Source organism: Petaurus breviceps, unplaced genomic scaffold (assembly GCF_028583685.1).
Source record: "Petaurus breviceps papuanus isolate PSGF00001 unplaced genomic scaffold, PetGlider_PUasm1.0 80, whole genome shotgun sequence".
NCBI lineage: Eukaryota > Metazoa > Chordata > Mammalia > Diprotodontia > Petauridae > Petaurus > Petaurus breviceps.
In genome coordinates this window covers 20977955-20997141 of record NW_027186540.1, presented here as the reverse complement: position 1 = coordinate 20997141, position 19187 = coordinate 20977955, and the positions used below count along the sequence as shown (strand labels likewise).

The 19187-nt window shown below is 36.4% G+C and overlaps 2 protein-coding genes across 3 annotated transcripts in view; one reads left to right on the top strand and one right to left on the bottom strand.

Annotated features, from left to right (window-relative positions):
- Nucleotides 1–19187, top strand: part of LOC138176042 (coiled-coil domain-containing protein 146-like) — a 245551-nt gene that overhangs the window by 5163 nt on the left and 221201 nt on the right. The window lies entirely within an intron of this gene.
- LOC138176041 (protein FAM185A-like) overlaps nt 1–19187 on the bottom strand; it is a 65489-nt gene that overhangs the window by 3959 nt on the left and 42343 nt on the right. For both annotated transcript variants that reach the window (XM_069106782.1, XM_069106783.1), the window contains 2 exons: nt 16338–16433; nt 12742–12876 (listed from right to left, as the gene is read on the bottom strand). In XM_069106782.1, the coding sequence (XP_068962883.1) occupies nt 12742–12876; nt 16338–16433 (231 nt within the window). The remainder of the gene's footprint in view (nt 1–12741; nt 12877–16337; nt 16434–19187) is intronic.

The following is a 19187-nucleotide window of genomic DNA, read 5'->3' as shown; positions in this document are numbered from 1 at the left end:
TTAGCCAGTTGCAAATCTAATACATTGACTTAAGATTCTCATGGCAGATGTAACTTTATAGAACTAGCTTTGGATACAGGAATCCTAAATTCATTTTATTAGTCTGTCTTGGAAGGTCCTGAATAGATATAGGCCTCAACCCAATTGTCAAAAATGGGGGAAGCTGAGGTAGGAGCTGACATAATATGCTAGGCAGCATTTCTAAGGTTCACAATAATGAGTGTTTGGAATCAGCAGAATTCTAAATCAGTTTGGTCCTACTATCCCACCACATTGAGCAAAGAAAAATGTGTAGGTCTGGGGGAAAAAAAAAGCACATCTAATCTAGCTGATGTTGCATTCCACACCAAAAAAAAGTTTCTTCCATTAACAGTTAAAAAGAATATGTGGGTGGCCACAAATACTTCCTCTACCACATCCACTACTAACATTTGAAATAAACATTTTCTCTTACAGAGCAACAGTCTGGTTATCCCTCTTACAGCCTGCCACATATACAATGTTCAGTTATTAACGAATAGGGAGTAAGCCAGGACTAATTTCCTAATTCCCTATATAGAGGTCCTCATATCTTTATTTTGGTTAAGCAGACAGACTATGGCAACTAAGAAATGTATTTTGTGTTTACTCAAGTATGATTACTATGTTTAGCCAGCATGATAAATCTAGAAAGATGGTACGGTACAGTGGAGGCACAAGCTGGCCAATTACCTAAGTCCAAGTCAGATACACACTGGTAGTATGGCCCTAGACAAGTCAGTTATCCTCCCAGTTCCCTTGAAAACATACATTTATGTCAACGTGATTGACCTTTTAAGGAGCATTTTGAGCATAATATGAATTTGAGGTTTGCATGTGTATGATTTCATCTATAAGAAACAGCAATATAAAAATTATTTCCCAATTTTCTGTTTTCCTTCTAATCTTGGCTACATTGGTTTTATCTATATAAAATCTTTTTAAAATTCAATGTAATCAAAATTATCCATTTTACATCTCATAGTGTTCTCTCTGTTTATTCATAAATTCTCATCCATAAGTCTGATAGGTAATATGTTCCATCTTCTTCTGGCCAAGTGGTTTTTATTACACAGTTTTGTATAGCTCAGTGACTTTTAGGAATGTATATTGCATTGTAAGAAAACTGATTGTATTTGCATAGTACATAGAATGACTTCAGTATTTACTGAATAAAAGAGGAGGTAAGAATCAGAGAATAATTATTCAGCCAAAGCACACAGCTCATGTTTTATGTATGTAGCAGACAGCTAACACCTAATAAACTTATGGCAAATGTCTTCAAGGAAAAATCACAACTTTTCCCTGGTGATTGAAACAAATGTTTCTTTTTCATCTATTTTACGGCCATTGTATTTGGTGGTAGTGCTGGAAGAGGAAGGAAGAGAAAAGTGTAAAAAAATTAGTCAGTTTTTCTTTTACTACCTCTCTGCAGAGCTTGTTTAAAAGCTAGTATTTTAGGCACACAAAGTTATTCTACCAGGTGGCCAAAGATTTTGTAAAAGAAGGTTCCACAAGGCTTAGCGCATGATTACATGTATATAGGGAGTAAGGGAAAGTAAAGATTATGGACTTAGCTGCTTGGAAGAATGGTGATGGCCTCAACAGGAAGAGAAAAGTTAGGAAGGAATATGTGAAGGTAAAGACTTGTGTTTTGGACACATTGAGTTTTTGGTGTCTATGGGACTGAAAATGTCTAAAAGATAGTTGGTGACATAAGACTACACTCAGGGGAAAGATCAGGGCTGAATACGTAGATTGCTGAGTTACCTTCATTAGACACTGCCAAAGCCATGGGGATGGATGAGATCTTTAAGAAAGACCATGCTAAAAAAAAAAAAAGAAAGAAATACCATGATAGGACACTTGAGAAATAGGGGATGGAGAATCAAGCTCTTTGCCAGAGTGTCTATCCTACACACTCCCTTTGTTTCTTCCCTGCCTAATTTAGGCTGTACACCTGGAGGTCAAAGCCCCATAGCTTGTTTTATAAACTTGAAAACTATGGGCATCCATCAAAAAATCAGTAAGGTTTTTAAATTACTGGATCAGAGATGATAGAATGGAAACTTAACAGTCCATTGATCCAACTCATTCATTTTATAGATGAAGGAACAAAGAGGCTCAGTAATTTCCCCTAAGTAACAAAACTAGAAATCTGAGCAATGATTTGAACTCTTCCTGCCTCTAAGTCCAGTGTCTTGGCAGCTATTTCAGGCTGTGTCATCTGGAACTGGAGCACCAAGGATCTGCCACCTGCTGTGGCAATGTGGTGCCAAGAGAGTGTGACTACCCAGATTTAAACATTGCCTCCAAAGATCAACTGGCTGTGAGGTCATGGACAAGATATGTAAACTGTCTGAGCCTCAGTTTCTCTATTTGTAAAGTGGGGATAACATCCATAAGTACTTATACTTAATAGAGTTGAGACATAAATGAACTCAAATGCATAAGTGGCTTTGAAAACTGTAAAGTGCTATAAAAATACTGGGGGTTGGGCGTAGGGGTAGTAGTAATCAAACAAATCCCCTCCTAGATCACAAATACTATTTTTCTTCTTCCAACATAAAAAGAACCTTCTACCTGTCCTATTCAGACAAAAGGAATTGCTTACTGCTATTAGTAAAATAACACACATGATATTTTATGCATTGGAAATAATAATCGAGGGGTAATTTATAAAATTCCATCTAACTTGTTTGGAAATAGCTTCCCTGCCTGTCCCACTCTATGCTAACAATAAGCACTCTGCACAAAGATCCTCACATGGCCTGGGACTAAAAAAAGACTTCATCCTAACTGGGCTAATATGTTAATTCTTGCCTAAAACAATAACATTCTGTTATCACTAGAAAATGTTCCTTGGTGGGGTGGAGTCAAGATAGCAGAGTAGAAACAGGACTTCTACACAGCTCCTGCTTCCACCTCCTCCAATTCATGTAAAAAATTACTCTAAACAAACTTGGGAGCTACAGAACCCACAAAATGACACAGAGAAGCTAACTTCCCACTGAAGACAGTCTGGCAGGCCAGTAGGAAGTAGCCAGCACAGTGCTCTGGGAGCCAAGCCCAGCCCTGCCCAAACCTGAGGTTTTAGCCTCAGGGAGGCCACAACCAGCCACTGGCTGGAGGGACTTCAGATCACCAGCAGCTGTGGAGGTTTTCAGAATAATCAATACAGAGAGGCTAAGGACAAAGTTAGAGGTAAGCGCAGTATGGACTTTGGGATCCAGTAGTGTGAGAGTGTGGTCCGGCCTTTATCCCCTGGAGGGAGAAGCCACTGAGGTGCCGTGCCCATGCACGCCGCCACGTGGCAGCTTCAGCTCCTGGCCTGCAGATTGTAGGGGGACCAAGCAACCAGTCTAAGGGGTAATTGCTCTTGCTTTAACCTGCTTAGATCTGGATTGTGTTCTAGGGTAGAGGTCCTGGGGTGTGCAACCAGCTTGTGTGTGGAAGCTTCAGAAAGGGCACCCAACTAATACCTTCGGTAGCTGAGAAAACCCCAGCATTTGGGACAAAGCTCCACTCTCTAGCAGCAGAGCCCTACTATGGCAAAAAGGCCAAAAGTCAAGTAATTGAATGGCAACATGAGCAAACAAGGGAAGCAAAGCAAGCAGAGCAACCCAATTTTACACTCCCATTTTGGGGACAAAAAGGATCAAAGCATGGAACAGGAAGAAGACAGTGACGTCAGAGCTCCTGTACCAAAAGCTTCCAAGAAAAATACGAGCTGGTTACAGGCCATAGAGGACCTTAAGAAGGATTTTGAAAACCAAATAAGAGAAGTGGAGGAAAAATTGGGAATAGAAATGAGAATGACGCAAGAAAATTATGAAATGAGAGTCAATAGCCTGACTGAAGAAAATAACACCTTGAAAAATAGACTAACTCAAATGGCAAAAGAGGCTCAAAAAGGCAATGAGGAGAAGAGTGCCTTAAAAAGCTGAACTGACCAGATGGAAAAAGAATCTCAAAAGCTCACCGAAGAGAATCATTCCTTCAGAATTAGATTGGAGCAAATAGAAGCTAGTGACTATGAGAAACCAAGATACTATTAAACATATCCAAACAAATGAAAAATAGAAGGCAATGTGAAATATCTCATTGGGAAAACCACTGACCTGGAAAACAGATGCAGGACAGATCATTTAAAAATTACTGGACTACCTGAAAGCCATGATAAAAAAAAGAGCCTAGAAATCATCCTTCAAGAAATTCTCAAGGAAAATTGCCCTGATGTTTTAGAACCAGAGGACAAAATAGAAGTTGAAAGAGTTTACCGATCACTTCCTGAAAAAGATCCCCAAAAGAAAACTCCTAGGAATATTATAGCCAGGTTCTGGAATTCCCAGATCAAGGAGAAAAAATTATAAGCAGCCAGAAAGAAACAATTTGAATAATGTGGAAACACAATCAGGATAACACAGGATCTGGCAGCTTCTACACTGAGGGATTGAAGAGCTTGGAATATGATATTCCGGAGGTTAAAGGAGCTGGGATTAAAACCAAGAATCACCTACCCAGCAAAACCAAGTATCATGTTTCAGGGGAAAATATGGTCATTCAATGGAATAGAGGACTTTCAAGCATTCTTGATGAAAAAACTAGAGTTGAATAGAAAATCTGACATTCAGATACAAGAAGCAAGAGAAGCATGAGAAGGTAAACAGGGAAAAGAAATCATAAGGAACTTATCAAAGTTGAACTATTAACATTCCTACATGGAAAAATGATAATTATAACTTATGAAATTTTTCTCAGTATGAGAATAGTTGAAGGGAATAGAAATGTGTATGTGCGTGTATGTATATATATATATATTACATATATATACATGCATATATATATGTCTATTATATAGGAGCATATATGGGCATATGAATACATATGTGAATGTGTGTATATATGTGTACAGGTATACATAGATAGAGGGCACAGGACCAATTTAATAGGAAGGGATGATATTTAAAAGGTGAAATTAAGAGGTGAGAGAGGAATATAATGAAAGGAGATGGAGAGAGACAGAATGTGGTAAACTATCTCGTATAGAAGAGGCAAGGAAAAATCGTTACAGTGGAGGGGAAGAACAGGAAGGCAAAAGGGAATGGGTCAACCTTATTCCCACTGAATTTGGCTTGAGGAGGGAATGAAATACACACTAAACAGGCTATCTTACCCTCCAGGAGAGTAGGGGGAAGGGGATAATAGAGGGGATGATGGAAGAGAGGGTAGGCTGGGGGGAAGGGAAGTTGGAAGCATCCACTTTCAAAAAGGGACAGGATCAAAGTAGAGAATAGAACAAGTGGGAGTTGGGATAGGAGGGAGGGAAATATAGTCAGTCTTTTACAATATATCCACTATGGAAATGTTTTGAATAGCTACACATGTGCAACCTATATTGAATGGCTTATCTTCCCAGTAAGGGTGGGTAATAAGGGAGGAAGGGAATGAATCAAGAATTCAAAGTTTTAAAAATCAAATGCTTTATATATATATACTGTTATTAGTACTATTTTACAGGTAACTGGGAAATAAGATATACAGGCACTGGGGCACAGAGATCCACTGTGCCCTACTGGAAAGTCAGATATCCTTCCTCTGCAGTTGAGAAGTAAATCTCCTTTTGACAAGTAGATGTTTTATAAACACGTTTCATTCTGAAATCAAACCTAAACTACTATTGGTCTGGTCAGAATCAGGCCTTTTGTACAACATGTGAGCATTGAAGGCCTTCTACAACCTGGTCCAAATCTACCTTTTGAACTTCATTTTCCATTTTCTGGTTTGAAATTTCTCATCTATATAATAAAGGAATTTGACTAGATGGTCTCAAACACCTAAATCTATTCAATTCTAAACTATGATCCTATGACCTCTTGGTTACATAACACTCTCTTAATTGTCCTTTGAACTCATGTGCAATTCCTGACTCTGCTTAGGCTATATTTTTATGATAACTAAGGGGATTCCACTTATCTTGATCAACACTTAAAAAAAGAAAAGAAGTGAGAACAAATGGGAAGGGGACAGTGAATTTAAGAAAATATATTGTTTGGGGAAGAATTAGAGGTTTGGGAAAATGGAGCTATCAATCAAATGAAAACAAACCAATCAAACTGTCTCTCACATGGAGAATATTTGAGAAGTATTGGAATCATATAGTATCTACCCTAAAGGCACTGGCTATAGTGAAAAATGGAAAATTTTTATCTCCAACCTATCAATAAAACGAGCAATCATCTTGCAATTATGTTATAAGCTCTAGCATTCATTTAAAAGCAACAAAAGAAATTAAGAGATAAATACGGTTAGTCTCTAATCCAAAGCACCCTTTTTTTGATACAGTTACTAAACTTTCCTTTTTTATGCTTAATGGAAAATCTTTTCATGGCTGACAAAACTATATATATAAAACTCAGGGGAAAAATGAAGCTTCCGCATACTCTAGACTAGTCATTTCCACAGTCTCAAACCAAGACATTGGACTTTTTCCCATTTGTAGAGAAAGAGCTATCCCTAGGTTTGAAAAAGTGCCATCCAGAGGGACTGAAGAGCATGTAGTCCTTCTTCCAAACCACGGTGTGATAAATCACAAATCTAATCCATTTGTGTCCTATTCCTGCCTAAAAATAACAGACTTGGGAATTCCCAACTTAGTTGTTTTCATTTGTTCCAAAAAGATTTATTTTCATCTGTTTTATGTGTCTAATTTGGCTAAAATGAAAGGACCCCAGCAGAGCTGGCTTCTTACTATGTACCCCACTGGCTAGCTAGAAAAAAAGCAAACACCATCTCTAAGCAAGCAAATGAGAAACTTTGAAGATGTACTTCACTCCACAGGCATTGCTGGCATTGCAGTGTGGCTTCATGCAGTGTAACAGGGTTTCATGTCTGAAAAGATGGAACTTGAACACATTGATCAGTGGCATGACTTTCTTACCAAAAGTTTTTACCATTTGATTTAAAAAATTCTCTTTCTTCCCTAATTGGGAAGAGCACAAAATTTATGATCTGCATCTCAATTGCTAATAAATTATCTAGGATCTATCAGCCATATGACTTTGTAGCAGGGGCTTCAGAAGGTGAATTCTTAGCCTGAGACTTACACCTCAGATGTCATTTCCTTTTAAGTCTAAAACAACCCACTATGCTTTTATAGATTACTAGAGACAACAAACACCAAGGGAAGCTAGAGAGCAGGAAATAAAATAAGATTATAGGGCTGACACAGAAAATTTCCTCAGGAAAGCTCGAGAAAATTGGTCTCCTTTAGGGACCAAATCTTACTGGCAAGATTTCTTATGGGAATTATCAAGAACAAATCATGCTACAGATGCAATCCAGATTTCTCGATATGGTTATTTCTGTTCTTTTCATCACAAGCACTGTACTGGGGGCCCAGCTGACCTTAGTTACAATTACAACCCATATTTGAGCTACTCATTATTTCCAAAATAGAGATTTGGCCTAGAAATCTCCAGAGAGTAAAACAATCTGCCTTACTTTGGCTGTCATATGATCAAATCCACTTGATCTGTTAGGCTTGAGGCCTTTCAGTTAGTTTTCAGACCAAAATTATAAAATGAAACATGGAAATCTCTCCTTAACCCAAACATCAAACCTACCAATCTACTAGCTCCTGCCTTATGTCCACTGTTCTACCAGAGATGAAGTGATAAAAGTGTTTCAGGTCAAACTGCACTTAGACTGAAAAAACTACTTCTGTTTTCCTGGGAGTATGCCACAAAGTCATGAATTCTCGGGGTCTGGCAAGTGGAAAATCTAGTTCATTATCAATAAAAAACAGTCATACACTGACCAAGCTTTCAAGTTCCAAGATTCAAATTCCATATCCATGGGCAAAATCATCTTTACTCTACCTTTGCGTCCTTTCTGTGACTCCTGGTTTGAGAAATATAGGACATATTTCACATGGGAGGTTTCATATCACCAAACATAAAAATAGGTCAATAGGCAATAACGACTATGCCTTTGAAAGCTAGAGACTTCAAAATGACAAATTAGACTAAGTAATAGGTTTTTCCATTTCAGTAAAAAGTGATGAATTCATTCATTCTTTCACTGACTGAACAAATACTTTTCAATTTAAGATTAGGTTCCTTCTTTGAAGAAGTTCACTATGTAGTAGTAGAGGAAAATATTCAAACATAAATAACTATAATTGAAGATATTATGTGATACATAAGGAAGGCACAAATAATCTGCTTACAGAAATTTACAGAGGGTAAGATTATTCTTAATTGGAATGATCAAAAAAAGCTTTCTGGAAGCCCAGACAAGATGGCACAGTAGGTGGAAATGGTATAGCCTAGCTGGCCCTTGCAACTACTATGCAAAGACACAGAAAATGTGCCAGACTGAAGGCTGTTTAGGAAATCTAAGAAAAAAAGGTCAGTGAGCCATTTTTCCAGACTGTGTTGGCATAGCCAGACAGAGTTCTGAGGATGCTGAGGATAGGGTCTAGCTATGAGAGTTCTGAACTGAGTCTTCCAGCAGGTGGACTGAATGAAGTTCTATAGTTATGCATGTGGGCAAAAAGAAGTCATATACCCAACACAACCCTGACACTATGTAGGACATAAGAACAGGTATTAAGTAGGACCTATCACTTCTATCCCAGAGTTGGGGCATAGATACAGTGTAGACTGAGAGTGGAGGATCAGGGCAATGGATTAGTGGAAGAACATGGGGCTGTGTATTGGACAAGATGAGTTATAGGAGAAAAAAAATGCTACAGAGACAAAGAAATGATTCAGGTATCAAAGAACCAGAGTCAGGGTCACACATAATTAAGCAGCCATTGCTATAAAGGAGTCAAGAACTTGCAATACACCATTTCAGAAGGCAAAAAATACAGGCTCACAACCAAGAATACCTTACCTAGAAAACTTGATTATAATCTTATAGGGAAAAGTACTGTTAATGAAACTGAGTAATTGTGAGGATTCCATATGAAAAGACCAGAGCTAAATCGAAACTCTGAAATGCAAACCCAGAGAAATATAATATAAAGCCTCAAAAATTTGGAAAAGCAGCTATTAAATATTTTTAATGGACTGCAATGAAATAAAATTATATTCAATAAAAGGCTGTTAAAGAAGCATTGAAAATTAACTGGCAACTAACTTAATCCTAAAGAAGAGATGGATAAGAGAACAAATCATAGAAATACTAATTCATTAAAAATAATGACAACAATGAGAAACACACCAAAAATGTCAGGATATAGGCAAAAGTAAATTTTGGGTTTCTTCTACTACTTCCCTACCCTCTGAGAAGACAAGCAATATATCAATTAGTCATGTGAAATCATGCAAAACATATTTCTGTATTAGCCATATTGTTAAAAAAAAAAAAAAAAGCAAGGGCAGCTAGGTGGACCAGTGAATAGAGCATCTACCCTGGAGTCAGGAGGACCTGAGTTCAAATTTGACCTCAGACACTTAACATTTACTAGCTGTGTGACTTGGGCAAGTCACTTAACCCCAAATGCCCTGCCTTCCCCCTCCAAAAAGAAAAAAAAAGGAAGAAAATAATATTTCAATTTTCCCTCAGAGTTGATCAGTTCTCTCTCTGGAGGTGGATAGCATTTTTTTTAATCATGAGTGCTTTGGAATTGAACCACCATATTGATCAAAGTACTTAGGTTTTTCACAGTTGATTATCATTCTAATATTGCTATTAATTACTATGTACAATGATGCTCTGGTTTGCTCACTTCATTTTGCATTAGTTCATATGTTTTCTAAGACTATCCCTCTCATCATTTCTTAGAGCACAACAGTACTCTATCACAATCATATGCCACATCTTGTTTAGTCATTTTCCAATTGATGAACATCTCCACAATTTCCAATTTTTTCCATGAATAGAATCGCTATAGATAGTTTTGTGCATATAGGTCCTTTTTCTTTTATCTCTTTGGGCTACAGACCTAGTAGTGGCAAAGTAGTTTTTAAGTGTAATTTTACATCTCAAAACCACTTAAAAAGTGTGTCTCCCCATCTCATCCAGACCCGGAGTGCAGGAACGTCTCACACATCAAACATCATTTTTGATCAGCATGGAAACTTTAACATAGGTCTAAACATGTACATCATTTCATCAAGAAATAGAAGAGATCAACAAACTGGGTGTACAACTAAAAATAACTAGAAGTCAACAAATTACAAAACTGCAATAAAAATTCTGAAAATAAAAAGGGAGACCAAAAAAAAAATAATTGACTTAATAAATAAAACTAGGAGCTTCAAAAAAATTAAATAGAAAACCCATTAGATTTTTTAAAAAATAAGAGGAAAGCTAAATGACCTGTTTCAAAAATAAAAAAGTACATTAAAAAAAAATAGAAGGAAGTAAAGTAATTACTAGAAACTATTTGGCTTATTTATTTGCCAATAAAATTGACCATTTAGATGAAATGGTTCAATACTGATAAAAATATAAAAGGCTCACACTAAGATAACAAGAAATAGAGGTCTTAACCCACTCTGAGAAAAAGCAATTGAACATTCCATAAATGAGATCACAAAGAAAAAAGTCCCAGGACAAATAGATTTACAAGCTAATTCTATTAAACATTTATAGAGCAATTAATTTCAATATTACATAAGCTGTTTGAAAAGACAGAAAAAGACAAGGTCATACCAAATTTCTCCTATAAGACAAATATAGTCTTGATACCTAAACCAGGAAGAGTCAAGACAGAGAAAGAAAACTATAGGCCAAGAACCTTAATGAATACAGATGCAAAAATGTTAAATAAAATATTAGCAAGGAGACTATAGCAACATATCACAAAGATTATCCACTAAGACCAAGTTGAATTTATTACCCATAATTCAGTTGATTCAATATTAGGAAAATTAGCAACATAATATTAATAAGAACAACAAAAATCATACAATTACATGAAGAGATGCAGAAAAACTTTTGACAAGACATAACACCCATTTCTGGGGGGGGGGTCTCACCAGAAAACAAAACAAAAAAAGAAAAGAGATCTTTTCTTTCCTTTTTGGGGGGCAATTGGTGTTAAGTGACTTGTCCAAGGTCACACAGCTAGTTTTTCTGTTAAGTGTCTGAGGTCGGACTTGAACCCAGGTCCTCCTGACTCCAGGACCAGTGCTCTATTCACTGTGCCACCTAGCCACCCCAAGAGATCTTTTCTTAAAGTGATAAGTAATATCCATCTAAAATCAAGAGCCACTATCAGTACCAGGATTATACAAAAGATCAGAGAAAAAGGAAAAGGACTCAAATGTACAAAAATATTTATAACAGCTCTTTTTGTCACACTAAAAAATTAGAAACTAAGGGGGCACCCATCAATCGGGGAATGATTGAACAAATTGTATTATATGAATGAAATGGAATATCATTGTGCTGTTAAGAAATGACTGTTTCAAAGAAACCTGAGATTTTTACGAAATGATAAGAGTGAGCTAAGCAGAACCAAGAGAACAATTTATGCAATAATAACATCTGTAAAGACAAAAAAAACTTTGAAAGACTTTAAGAACGCTGATGACTAAAATGACAAATGATGAACCACAATTCCAGAGGACTCATGAGGAAACAAGCTACATACATACGTCCCGACAGAGGAATGAATTCAGGGTTCATATTGAAACATATTTTTTAGACATGGTCAACATAGAAATTACTTTGGGAAAATCATGCATATTTGTTATAAGAGGTAAATATATCAGCTTTACAGTCTCTTCTTTTTCAAACCCAATATATCAGATTATAAGTATTTTCTGTTGGATCCTAAATGTTCCTACCAAACCAAGAGAATCTGCTTAATGAGACTTTGGTTGAACCTAAACTGATATAGAGCTTACTTTAACTAGTAATTATATTTTTAGTTAGAACTATATTATTATACAGAGGCAATATAGTACTGGATAGAAGGCCCAACTTTGAATCAGCAAGGCTTAGGTTCAGATCCTGCCTATGATATATACTGGTGGTGATCATGAGTGAGGTACTTCTCTAAGAATAAAAGTAACAGATAAATTATCAATATACATGAGTGGAGGGATTTTCTACATTGAAAAAAATCACAAGTCCAAAGTTTCTTGCTCACCCAAAATAAATATATGAAATATTTTTCCATGTCTTTTGATGTATAATAAGCATAGTTAAAACCTAAATTTGATCATCTTTACAAAATATCTTTATATTTCTATTTGTTATCTCATGAGTAAGAAGTGTTTCTCTGCATGCGTTTCTCTTTATTTCACTGTTTATGCCAGTGATGTCCTGGCAGGGGTTAAAAGAAAATATTACCAACCAAATTCTGCAACCAAATCTTCTGGATACAACATACAGCAGCACTGATACGATGGTACAACAAATAAATCATTCTGATTCTATAGACCACTTTTGAGTCTTGAGCTTTAGCATGTATACTTAACTGCTTTTTTTGGATCATTTCTGGGACCAGAAACTCATTTTGTCAATGTAATCAAAGGAAAATCTTGGTTGCATAATAAGCTATCTATGGGCAGTTTAGTAATACCCAAAATAAAATACCTGGATCACATTACATATAGCATTAGAAGGAGGAAGCACTGGAAACCAGGATGTCACGTAGGAGGAAATGAAAAGCCATGAAATTGTAATCAAATGTATAATATTCATATTTTAGCATGGACAATGACAAATCAATAGAAGGCAAAAATGTAACTTTCTTACCACTGATTGTTATACCATTGTCTTTTGGAACTTGCGTCATTTCTCGTAAAGTGATTTCTGGATTCACATCAACTTTGCTCCCTGACAACTGCAAATGAGCTTTGAGAGAGGATGGGACTTTGATTGTAATAGACCCTGGAATGAATTAAAAGACTAGGTTATCCATGCAAACAACTGAAAAATAGAATGCCCAGACCCCAGCCTTTTCTCTACCTTGTTAATTTAACAAGGGAGTGTTTCTACTTCTATAGCATTTTTCCTTTATACCTTTCCCCTACACATTTCCACGGTAATCTCTTTTCCTTGGCCCCAGCTGGATAGAGAATGATCAAGGCAATTCTGTGAGCACATGGTATCCACATTCACTTCAGGCAAATGAGTCATGAGGTCATTCTGAGCTACCATTTCTTCAGCAAACAGCACTAGCCAGCTCACAGTCCCAGAAGATGCATAGTCAGCAATTTACTTCATCTGCAGCTTGCAGTCAAGGATTGCTATTATTTCCACACTGAGGTCAATTGTGTTTTATGAATCATCTGTTGGGGGAAAATTCTGTAGCCTGCATAACCCTGAGGCTGGCTCCATGAACCCAGAATACTACAGGATTCATGGCTTTAAAGGATTTATTCCAAATATAGCCAAAATAAAGTTATACCATCATACTGATTGTATATACACATTTGAAATTCTGGGACTGACTTTTAGGTCATAGGATTCTATACCTAGAGTTAAAAGGGACCTTAGAGGCTTTCCAATCCAACCCTCTCATTTAACAGATGAGGAAACTGAGGCTCAGACAGGTGAAGTGACTTTCCCACAGTCACATAGGCAGAAAAGTATCATAGGTGGGATTTGAATTTGGGTCATGTGGCTCCAGTATCATACTTTACCACATGGTTTCCAAGATGATATGCCTAAGAGAAAAGTTTCCTGTTGTGCAAGAATTTTTTTTCAATCTAAAAGAATCTAAAGAAAAAAATTTGATGATGTAATAGGGTACCTTGGAAAAGTTTTATGTAAAAGACTATTATTCTTTTGGTCAAACTTCATTCAGTTTTTTAAGTACCTAGACAAAGAATAAAAACTTATTTTCTGTACAACCCTATATATATTTTCAAACTCCTGGTGGAAGAAATTAGAACAATTCTTTAATTGGTTATGAAAGACTTTTCAAAACACTTTTAACACTGGCTATACCATAAACTCATCAGTTCATTCTTTTTTAGCAGCTTTCTTATCAATATATCATACAGCAGTCAACATATATAAGATATTCTTATAAGATCATCATGGATCGCACTTTCATGAGCCAAGATGGTCACGATGACATACAGAGTTTGTTTTGAAGATTAAGTTTTGAACTCATTTAAAAAAAAAAGGTTTTAATTGTACATTTTCCATATAGTCTGATTAATATCAGCCTTAGTTACACTTAAGTAATTCCACATCTGGTTAGGAGAAAACTAAAAATATTCTTTATTCCCACCCTGAGAGTGAGGTCTGCAAATGACTTGCAACTGAAAATAATTGAACACAGAAATAAACTTAGAGAGTTACTTTCATTCTTTTTTTTTCCCCAGAACCCTTTGTGGTTAGAAGGTAATGCTGCTGGGGTCCTTTAAAGCTTGGGGAAAGGGAAGATGAATGAAACATTTATGTGCAGGCTGGCAAAAACAGTAACAGATAATCCATACCATTTGCAAAAAAGTTATGATAAAAATAATAGTCAAAACTTAAATGTGAATACTGAACACAGCAAGTTCTTCCTACCTAGGGAGATTCAGGCCTAGGTTTAAAACAGAAAAAAATTAGTAGGAGAGAAAATGGAAACACTTTTTTCATTGGAATTTTTTTCCCCCAAAAGAAAAATCAGGCAGCAAAACAAAACACACAGGACTTCCATCTCTAAATATGCCAGAATCTTAAAGGGTCCAACATTAGTCAATAGTCAGCCATTCTCCTTTAGCAAGAACCTAAAGCTTGAAGTGCCCCTTTTTGTTATATCCTTAACACATTAAAATTTTCTCCCACCTGATAATCATTCATAGATATTAATACCAACTCTTCAGTTTTGAAGGATTCAAAAAGGGAATTCAAAATGTCATCTTGTGACTTCTTACAAGAGGGTACAAACAAATAGTCTTCACCTCTTTTTTTCTGAAAAGGTGCACAAGAGGTTAAAGTGACTGGTGCTGCACACTGGCTAAGACGGTGGCAGATTTGAAAGGATTTCAGACATTCTTGGTCATCATGACACGACAAAGTTCAATACTGCTTTCTGCTATCCCCATCACAGATAACATTTCCATGTGGAATTAGTTAACAGAAATGAAGACTGAAAATTTTGATCTCATTTATCTTTGTGCTTCTGCCAATAACAATCACAGTAGGAGAAAAGGCAGAATTGCAATCCTACTATGTTATGTAAACAGGGAGGTTACTGGAACAAAACCAAATAATGATCAAATCAAGGGCCCTGTCAGAAATCTGATCCAGGGCATGAGGAGCAACAATTATTTTTCTCTCTTCCATTCTAACAGAAGAGGAAAACAATTCTAATGTGAGAAGAGTTTGGGTCATTCTTCTCTTTCTACTAAAAATGAGAGGCTATGTGGTGAAAGAACTTTGTAGTTAGAGGTAGCAAATCTGGGTTGGAGTTCTTATCTCTTCATAGCTTAGTCCCTCACTTAGAAAACAGAGATGCTAATACCTATATCACCTAATCCATAAGACTACTTTGAGGACTGTAAACCACAATGTACTATTTAAATGTGAACCATTTTTATTTTTATTCTATTGTTAAGCAAAGAGAAATGGCATTCTAGCTCAAAGTCTATATTAGCTTCTGTTCTATTCTATTATTACTACATTAAGTAATTCCAAGGCTTAAAGCCTTGCTTTTATTAGATGATTAGATAAGGGCTACTTTGGCAAACCATAGGACTCTTGCAGAACAATTGTGCCACCCAAACCATGTACCATCATGAAAAAAAAAAGACCAGAACTCAACTGAATTCATGAAAACAATAACACTTTGGATGAGATTTGAACATGGGATATTTACATGGAATTATTTTTGCTAGAAATTAAATTTTGGAATGTTCTATAAATGCTATTTCAAGAGACCAACCAGGAGATCACCAAAAAGGTCCCATGACAATAATATACTTTGTGAATCATAAGGTAAAGCAAAGTATTTTCCAAAATATTTGGTCCCTAGTTTAAATTCTAAAAAAACATGTTTTTGTTTTTTTTATCCTTCCAAGTTCTGCCTGTTATACACTAGGAAAGTTTAAAATGAAAAAAAAAATTAATCCCATAATAATGATTATTTACTGAGGCAAGAGATCTGAAATATTTTTATTTGTATTGGCAAACCAGGACTGGAGAGTAGAAATGATGGTAAATGGTCTTCTAAAATAGTCCCCAAATCTAAATGCCTGAGGATACCTAGAATGGTGTGTGTATGTACCTGCCAACATTAAATTGTATAAAATATATGGCTATTTTAGTATGAACAGGTCATTTGGATTTTGAGTGTCATATAAAGGTTTCTATACACTTTATGTCACAAGAAAATATTTCAATTTGCTAACCTTTCTGGGATTTCAAGTCCACATTCCCCATCTGGCTGACATAAACATCTACAGCACCTTCATGAGTTGAAGCTTTTAGGTATCCATTTAATGAATCTGGAAAAAAGATTACAGGGGTAAAGTGATTTAGTAGTGATACGTCATTTTTTGTTAGTATAAGAAAAATTTTAAATCTGAAGTGAAGGATAAGGCTCATTCTAAATGACACTGACCGTTATTTACTTACCTTTTAACATCTATACTTTTTTACAATTTTTTTAAAATAATAATTCCTTTTACTAGATTCCTAGAAAACAAGTCTACATTGGGGTGGCTAGGTGGCGCAGTGAATAGAGCACTGGCCCTGGAGTCAGGAGGACCTGAGTTCAAATCCGGCCTCAGACACTTGACACACTAGACTTTGGGCAAGTCACTTAACCCCAACTGCCCTCCCCCCCCAAAAAAAAACCCCAACAAAACAACTAGTATACATTAAGATGACCCAATGGCCATATTTACTTGGATAGTAGTCTCACTAAGTTTTGAGGCAGCTAATCAGTCAGTCAGTCAGTAAATACTTAAAAGATTTTGAAAAGCACATAGGACTATGTGCCAGGAACTGTGGTAAGCATTGAGCACACCAAGAAGGGCAGAAGACAGTCCCTCACAATCTAATGGGAGAGATAACCTGTAAACAACTACATACAAAGAGGCCATATACAGGGATAAACAGGCAATAATCAACAGAGGAAATGAAGGGAGATTGGGAAAGGCTTCTTATAGAAGGTGGGATTGCAGCTAGGACTTGAAGGAAGTCAGAGAAGCCAGGAGGGAGAGGATTCAGGGGCAGAGGAGAAGCCTTGTAAAAACGTGCAGAATCACAAGATGCACAGTCTTGTGGAAGGAAATGCAAGCAGGCCCAGTGGACTGAAGAGTACATGAGATGGTATACCATGTAAGACTGGAAAGGTTTGGGGAAGAGGGTGGCTAGGTTATGAATACCATATAATTTTGTATTTGATCATTTCAATAATTTCATAGCTCCTGAAAAGTGTAAGACTGCTTTAGTAAAAGCTTTGTGTATTGGTGGTGGAAGGGGGAGATAGGGCCCCCCAAAAAAGGTAAGGAATTTGAAAAGCAATTAAAGGTACTGTTTGAATTCAGGACTGAGGAGTTTTCATATTTTTGGTGCAGGAAGAAAATCAGCAACTACAAAAACCTAGTATGCCTTCTGAGTCCCTCCGCAGCATATCCAACATACAACAACGTTAGAGCCTCAGCTGAAGGGACACATAAGTAGAACAGAAATATGAAGCAAGAAAAGAATCTGTACTAACTAGCTGCCTTCTCCAAAATGAATGGCAAGAAACAACTGCATTTATGTAAGCCTTTGCTGTCCCTAGCAAGGACAAAGCATGTTATACTTAAGAAAAACTTCTTCTGACTGAAACTGTTGTTTCGACTGAAAGGTGTTCATGAACGAAACATTTTCCTCAATATCGTCAAAATGTGAAGGAGGAGTCTACGTAAAGGGAAAAAATATGAAGAAATACAATAAATATTACTCACAAATTCAGCAGATTTGTAAATCTTCTCAAATAATCTAAAGGGACAGACTAGACTCTCCAGGAAAAACAAAGAAGGCAACTTGTTTCCTACATAGTTGGAAAATGTGCACATTTTGTCACCAGGATATTTTGTATTCAGTCAATGTAGACTGAAAAATATGTCTTTTATTTGAATCAACTTATTTCTTGCTTATGTGTCATGAGTCAAAATTAATCTTGAGAAGTTAAGCTTTTGGAGACAGGAGATGATGCTACATGTCATGAGGTACCAACTAGTTTTTTAAAACTTCTTTAATATTCCTGAAGAGGACATGCCAGTTAAAACGTAAAAGTCAACAGTCAAATGTGCTTATGATTCCAGTCATCAAGCTTAAAGAAGTGTGATTTCTTATTTATTCTGAGGAAAGAAACAGAAAAACAAGATGTCTGTCTCCCGGGCAACTCTTTTCATTTCTTTTTCTTCCTTAAATAAGTAACAAACACCAGATTTTAACATCTGAACAGTTGCACTATAATAATGGCCCCTCAGAGACTGTCAGAGGAAACTAAATGATTTACTTTTGCAGAAAAAAATACACAATCAACAACATCCAGCAAGACCTAATCTTTAATTTTCATGTATTTTCTTTCATAAAGCTGATTCCAACAATTTTCAAGAATCAAAGTAAAATTTTCATTTTCTGATGTTGCACTGAAGTAGCTAAGAAAGCAGAAATGGTTCTGGTATAGAAATAGTCTCACCATAAATACTGGCTCACAAAAACAGAAAAATTCCATGGGCCTCGAGAGCAGCCTAGGGAGGAAATATGCATTAGAAGGTGATTAAGACAAAGTGAACAGGAATCCTTTGTCCAGACAGTGGTTGTAACAAGCAGGATCCCACAGAGAGCTTTTTGTCATTACAATATTGCCAAAAACTTTGTATGTCAGACAGATACAACTAAGTTATGAATAGGGAAAATATACTGGTGTCCAGCTAAAACCACCTGAAACCACAAAGATGAATTTAGCTTACATGTATCAGGGATGACTTAGAAGTCTAACAATGAACTAATACTGGGAATATAAACTTAGTTAGTAGCAGAGGGAAAAAATAAAGGAGTAAGACTAAGATCCAGAGGCAGAATGGGCTGCAAATTCAATTTAATTCAACAAACACTATTAAACGCATACTGTGTGCAAGTTATTGTCCCGGAGTAACAAGGTGTAGTAAGAACAATATTCTAACTGCTGCCCCTATGACTTTGTGCGATTCTGCCTCACTTAATCCAATTCACGCACAAGTCATCATACCCATGATGTC